The sequence below is a fragment of the Vombatus ursinus genome, unplaced genomic scaffold (genome assembly GCF_900497805.2).
Source record: "Vombatus ursinus unplaced genomic scaffold, bare-nosed wombat genome assembly UNPS02014794.1, whole genome shotgun sequence".
NCBI classification, from domain to species: domain Eukaryota; kingdom Metazoa; phylum Chordata; class Mammalia; order Diprotodontia; family Vombatidae; genus Vombatus; species Vombatus ursinus.
In genome coordinates, this window is record NW_020954572.1 from 21,197,591 (window position 1) to 21,204,609 (window position 7,019).

At 51.7% G+C, this 7,019-nt stretch overlaps 1 protein-coding gene across 1 annotated transcript; it reads right to left on the bottom strand.

The window, feature by feature from the left end:
* Window positions 1-369: 369 nt before the first annotated feature.
* CHAC1 (ChaC glutathione specific gamma-glutamylcyclotransferase 1) lies at window positions 370-3,498 on the bottom strand. Its single transcript, XM_027870015.1, is given in 4 exon segments — window positions 370-1,700; window positions 2,404-2,439; window positions 2,860-3,003; window positions 3,005-3,498. Coding segments are annotated over 4 exon segments (669 nt in total). The 5' UTR covers window positions 3,092-3,498; the 3' UTR covers window positions 370-1,298.
* Window positions 3,499-7,019: the final 3,521 nt, after the last annotated feature.

Consider the following 7,019-nt stretch of genomic DNA (forward strand, 5'->3'; position numbering starts at 1 on the left):
CCAGATGTGGCATCTCTGATGCTTCCATGGCTGGGGCAGGCAGCCCTGGGTAGGTAGGTGGGGGATGGAGGGTGAGGAAGGCAAAGACTGACTGGAGGATTAAGAGGGCATAAGAACCCTGATCTGTACTGCCTCTGTGGACCCTCAACAGCAGAGTCCTGACTCCTTTAATTTCTTTCCCTAAATTGCAAGAATGGATAGAGTGTCTTGGAGTTCACAGGCTAATACAATGGATTCTGTTCACCTGCTTCTTCTCTAGGTCTGCAAAGGGGACTGACCCAGAGCTCTCCCTTCCTGACTGACCCTCCCCATAGCCACAGCCTCCCCTAGGCCCAACATCTGAGGAAATAACCAAACTTTGACACAGTATGAGTAATGGGGTAGTTTTTATGTAGCGGACAGACATTAAGAGCCACCAGTCAGCAACACTGAGCTTTCTAGAGACAGACATACCGACAAACAGACAGACAAGATGGGCCCCTCTCCCTTATAAGAAACAGCCCGATGGACAGGTACAGACAGACACAGACAGGCTGAGGTGACAGACGGATGCCAGTGGCTGGTTCACAGCAGTCTTAGCTTTAAGAACACTGGGTAGCATGTCCTCCTGCATGGCAGTCACAGCCCCCAGGCATAGTGAGAAAAGAGAAGCCAGGAATCTTTCTCTCCTTGGCTCACCTCCTATCACCTCACCAGTGTTTAGTGTCCAACTGGAACAAAGCTTTGGCAGACAGGGTCTCAGGCTCAGTTTTGACAAGGTTGATCGGGCAGTGTGAGAAGGGACTCCAAAATCCCTGGGTTCCCCTCCCCCCCCAAGAAGGGGGCCCAGGCTGGGTAGCCTGGTGATAGCAGCAGCAAGGAGGGAGGAGAGGAGGGAGGTTTGGCTAAAAGGGCTTCTGGGCAGTTCCAAGGGTCCTCTGCTCCAGAGGAAGAGTCTGGCCCTGCTCAGCAGGACTTCTTAGATAGGGATTTGTTGCCCACACCCACCACACCATCATGGTGCAATAAATATATTTTCAAGTCACGTACCAGCGAATAGGATGAGGAATGAGGAGAAAAATGGGAGATCGTCTAGGACGAGGTGCATTAAGAAGAGACAAGAAAGAGAGTTCCATACAGCAACAAAAGGACCTGAAAAGGGAGACCACCAAAGTCCTGCTCAGGTAACAACCTCCCCAAAAGTCTGTCTACCATAGAGAGAAGGTGGGGGTAGAGAAAGAGAATGGAAGTCATTCCCCACAGTCAGGGTCAGTCCATACCCCATCATGGTGGGTAAAGGAGCTCTGGGTCCCCCAAGCTCAGGCCATGGCCAAGGTCTGGCCAGAGGGGCAGAAGCAGGGCAGGAGGGCACCCACAGCATCCACAATAGCTTCCAAGTGCTCATCCTGGGCCTGAGGTCCACACAGCCGAATGAAGTCCGCCAGGCGCAACAAGTATTCCAGGTTGTGACCAGAACGGCCGCTGCAGGCCAGGATCTGGGTGGCGATGTCTTCTTCTGGAGCTGGCCCCAGGTAGCCAGGGTTTTGTGGAGTGGCCACATAGGCCAGGGCTCGTAGAGGCTGGTCTGGGGCATCTTGAGGGTAGAAGGTCACTACCTTGGTGTCATAGCCCCCTAACACAGCTTCTCGAACATCCAGATACTTAAGTGCTTCGCTGATCTGCTCCCCACGCACCTCATATGCCACACCCCATGTGCAGCCCTGTGGAGGAGGTAAGAAAAGAGAGCATGTTAGGGTCAGGCATGACAACTCCCCGACAATTACCCTGCCTGTCACATCCCTTCCCCCTGCTCCATAAGGTTCATCAGTCTTGTCTTTTCTATCAGTACTACAGTTTCCAGGGAGACAGAAGCTAATCTACTCAAGCATCAAACAACCCCACAGGACATCAATTAATAACCCAAGATAGGGCTCATATCCATTGCAGGGGACACTCATTCCTCACCCCACAGGACATCAATTAATAACCCAGGATAGGGATTACATCCATTGCAGAAGGCAACCATTCCCCAGGCAGGACTATGTCAAGATACTTTAGGCCAGGGTTCTCAGCCTGGGGTCCAAGAACTTGTTTTTTAAAATATAGATAAATAGATAGATAACTATTTCAATATAACTGGTTTCTTTTGTAATGCTGTATATTTTATTTTATGCATTTAAAAACCTTATTCTGAGAAAGGGGCCATAGGTTTCATCAGACTACCAAAAAGGGTCCATGACACTAGAAAAGTACCCTAGAATCTAGATCAAGAATGGGTTCCTTAAGTCTCTCCTCTTGCTCTATGCTCCATCACCACTATCATCCCAAAAATTAGGAAGATCTAATCTATCCTGTGACCCCCACTCCTGAGCAAAGGGTTTTCAGCTCTACCTGGCTTCAACCTCCCTTGCCATCAATACTCACCTCATGGTCCTCAAGAAGGGTCACCACCCGACCAGGCTGGGAAAAAAAGAGAGAGAGAAGAGGTGGGGAAGAGAGGAGAGATTGACTGAGTTAGAAATCAGCATCAGCCTAGGGAGAAGCATTTACCTACTTCAGGAGAACCCACTACCACACAGCTAACCCACACTCCCCTCCCTGACAGCCTCAGGGACACCAAGATCCAGGGCTGAAACCCCCGAGTGGGATAATGGGGCTGCCTCCTATGTGTTCATCTGATGAAAACCAATCAGCCCCACCCCAGGAGACTGGTACCTCCCCAGGAGGGGGTCTTACTCAGGTCACGAGCACCTGAAGAATGTCTCACTCAACGCATCCATCAACCAATCATCAGTGAGGTACCCCGGGCGTTCAGGGACCACCCCACCCCCACCCCATGCCATGCCAGTGTCTCCAGCCTGGCACTGTCCCCCCGCTCACCATCTTGTCGCTGCCCCGATGGAAAGTGTCCCCTTGCCAGAAACGACGGCTGTACCCGCGGACGAAGCCCACACGGCTGTTGCTGTAGGCGAAGTCTGGTCTCCATACTAAGGAACCATAGCCGAAAATCCAGAGTGCTGGGGGGGTCGCTGTCCTCCCTGGGGGGCTGCAAGGACAAGGACGGGGTGGGCGAGGCGGGTGGGGTCCTCTGGGTCGGCGGTTCCTCCTTCATGATGCCCGGGGTATGAATAGGGTCCGGACTACGCCTGGGACTGGGACCTAGGAGTGCGGACCAGGGATCAGGACAGGACCCGGGGTCGGGATTGTGATGGCGATTGGGATGGAGACTCGGGGCGACATCTGCTACAGCTGAGCAGTCCCTCTTGAGCCGCGGCCCTTTAAACCCTATGCTCTGCCGGCCCCGCCCACGTAACCCAGGAGGCCGGCCCTTCTGGGGGCAGGGAAAAACTAGGACGGACCAATAAGCATCGGCTTTCCCTGGTCCTCTTTGCCGCGCCGCATTTTTATTGGCTGGATCGGTAATCGGTCACGGTCCGTAGGCGCTCACTGATTGGCCGGACTAAATCTCTGTCAAAACTTGGCAGAAATGATGCAACGGCGGGGGAGGTTTCCCCGAACCCGGGCATGCAGCAAAGGGCCCGGAGGATTGCATCAGGCAGCCGGCTCCCGGCGCAGGCAAACGGCACGGGACAGCTGCATCAACCAGTGGACGCAGGGCAGCGGGCTTCATTCAAACAGCGTGCGACCTACACGGGGTCGGGGTCAGGCTGGAGCATTGGCAGCGTTCAGCTGGCGAGAAGGAGGCGGTGGCGGCGACGGCTCTCGGCCGTCTCTGCAGAGGCCTCTCCCGACACGGTCCGCCCCTACAGTCCCCGAGGGTCACTCAACGGCTCGGGGGTTGGTAGTGGACAGGCAGCTGGACTTGAGCGTGGGCCCTGGCGCCGGTCGGTCGACCCCTTGTGGGTCTCCTTTGCCCTCTGCGGCTGGCATCAGGCTGGCCAAAGACAAGGGCAGACGGTGCCAGAGGATCCGTGGGGGGCAGCAGCGGTCGTCCGCTCACCGTTTTGGAGGTCAATCCCCCCTTCCCCATTTCCTATTACTGTCCCCAATCCCGATGTGACCGGTCAGAGGCTACTCCACGGAGTGGCCTTTGGTTCTTGCACCTTTGGTCCAGCTCCGGCACTGCGGTGACTTTGGATTCTCCCTCCGCATTCCGCTCAGGTGGCTCATGCTGTTGTCCTTCATGAGCAAATAGGGAAACTGAGTCACAGGGGGTGCGTAAAGGGCTCTTTGCAGAGGCTGTGGGCTGAGTCAAGGCTAGGGGAACCCCAAGCTCCAACTTGTTCCTTCCGGGATGAGAGGATGTTTTTGTGCAACCCCTGAGGCTCCGGGCTAGAGCACGCGGAACCACGTGAGGGTCAAGTGTAGACTGAGGTTTTTTTCGGCCTCTGGCGCCTGGGAAGGCAGGTTGCGGGGTCTGTCGGATAAGAAACCACCTTCCCAGGCTTCAGTCTGTCCTTGCTAATACCCTCACACTGAGAACCAACCCGTTTGGTTTTGGCAAGAGTTTGAGACCCTGGGAAGAAGCTGATTACCAGCGCGGGGGGGGGGTGAAGGGGGGAGCAGGTGAACGGCTGAAGGAGATAATAAATCAGTGACACTGGTCTGGAACTGGGGCCTGAAGGGTGTGGGTGGGGAGAGTTGGAACTCTCCAGCCCAGAAATAGGGGAGAGGCTCAGGAATTGAGACCCCAGACGATGATACTGAGGTAGGAATTATTTGGTCACTCTCTCAGAGGGCAGTTTCAGTAAGGGGGCTTCCCCAGAATTTCTGGCCCCAGATTTAGGAAATGACGTGACATGACATGACAGAAGGAATGATGGGAGGAAGCATTAGCGGCTCCTGTCCTGAGAGAAGAATTGGTTTAGTTATGCCAGGTCCAGAGGTTTCCATAGCTACAGCCAGCCCTGGGCACAGGAGTTGGGGAAGTGAGCCAGGTCTAATGTACCAAAAGGATATGCAGCTCTGGACAGTAGGTGGATGGACTGACTCTCTGTTGTCCTGTTCCACTGGACTTCCAAAGGGTACTGATCTCTGACACACAGACTATTATGGACAAATCTGGGTGAGGAAGGAAGATTTCTGGGCAGACTGACCTAGAGAACTGAGCTCAAGGCTTAGACAAGATAAGGTGACTGTTTCCTGGGGAGCTCCCCAAAGGGAAACTCAAGGATCCCTGATTACCAGCCATGGCGTACCACGTAGGTTGCAGCCTCACTGCACTTTAGTATAGATGGTGTTGGAGAGTTGCTGTGGCCAAAAAGGTCATCATCACCCTGCATCCTATCTAGTAATGAGCCTATGAAGTTGGCTAGGACTGGTCCTAGAACAGCCGACACACAATCTGTCATCAGACCTAGAGGAACAGATAGACTAGTGTTTGGCAAAGGAAAACAGGGTTGGGAGGGGAGGGGAGATAGGGCTTGGAGTTCCTACTGTCCCTTGAAAATGCTGAACAGAAGTGCCAGGTGAAGTGGGTTCCTGATCATTAGCATAAATCTGCATAGTTTATGTCTCATTTGGTATTCACTATACATTTAGAATGTAAAGTATTGACTGTCTCCAAAATGGTTATTTTTCCTGGATTATTTTTCAATCCCAACTCCCTTTTGAGTGAGTGGAAGACACTGCTACTTTGCTCCTTGCCCTCTGGAGAGTGGTGACTTCTGAGAATACTTGGCAGACATAAAAAAAATAAAGTCTAGAGACAGAGTCTGATGGGATCTAGTGAAGGAATCCTTTGCTCAGCCTAATGCCCTGGGTGACCTTGACTCAACCTAGTACCTGTCAAAATTTTGTCAAAAGTCTGGTCAGGGGTCCTTTTTATACCTTTTCCCACCCCCATTCCTCTTAGAACATTACAGGAGCTTCCTAGATTTGTGTTGGAATGAACCTCAGAAATCACCTATACAATCCACTCATTTTATTGAGAGAGAAATTACTTACCCAGGCTGCACACTAGTATGTCACAGGGCCTCTGACAACAAAATGAAAACCAGTACCCTAGGCAAGGCCCGGAGTTTGACCTTCCCCACCACCTTTTCCTGTTTTTGGCATTAGCCAGCCACTCTCCGAGATGCCCCCCCCACCAAAAAAATCCACAAACAAAAAAAAAATGTAAAACCCACCTTCAACATCATTGGACACAATGTTTAGGTGCTGAGCTCCTGGAGGGAAAGGGATATAGGACAGCTCCCAGAACAGCCCACGTTGAGGGCATAGGTACTTATGTTAGATGTGCCCAAGCCCCATATGCACCCAGTACAATTTGGTATGATTTGTGGATTATTAGCTTGTCTACTCAACCATTTCCCATCGATTCTCCTGTGCCCTGCATTCTCTATTCTTTCTCATTTGTCATTCCACCAATCAATCAACTTTATGGTAGTGAATACACAAGAGTTTGGGATATCTTCAGCTGAGTGGAAAAGTCAATGAGACAACAAACATTTACCAAAAGACAACCATGTGCTAAGCACTATGCTAAATGCTAAATATACAAAGAAGGGTCTCTCAAGAATCTCACAGTCTGGGGCAGCTAGGTGGCGCAGTGGATAGAGCAACAGCCCTGAAGTCAGGAGGACCTGAATTCAAAACCAAACATCAGACCAAACACTTGACACTTACTAGCTGTGTGACCCTAGGCAAGTCACTTAACCCCAGTTGCCTTAAAAAAAAAATCTCACAGTCTAATGGGGGAGACAACAGGCAAACAACAATGTACTAACAATGAATTGGAGATCATCAACAAAGGGAAGGCACTAGCGTCAAAGGAGGTTGGAAAAGGCTTCTTGAAGAAGGTGGGACTTTAGATGAAACTTCTAGGGAGTCAGAGAATTCAGGAGGTGGATATGAAGAGGGAGAGAATTCCAGGCATGGTGGCATGTAGAGAAGTGGGAAGAGAGTTAAGGAACAGCAAGGTGGCCAGTGTCACTGGATCTCAGAATACGTGGGGGTAAGATTGGAAAGGTAGGAGAGGGCCAAGTTACAAAGGGTTTTCAATGCCCAACAGGATTTCATAGTTGATCTCATCATTAAAGGGAGACACTGCAGTTGATCGAATGGAGGGAAGGGGTCAG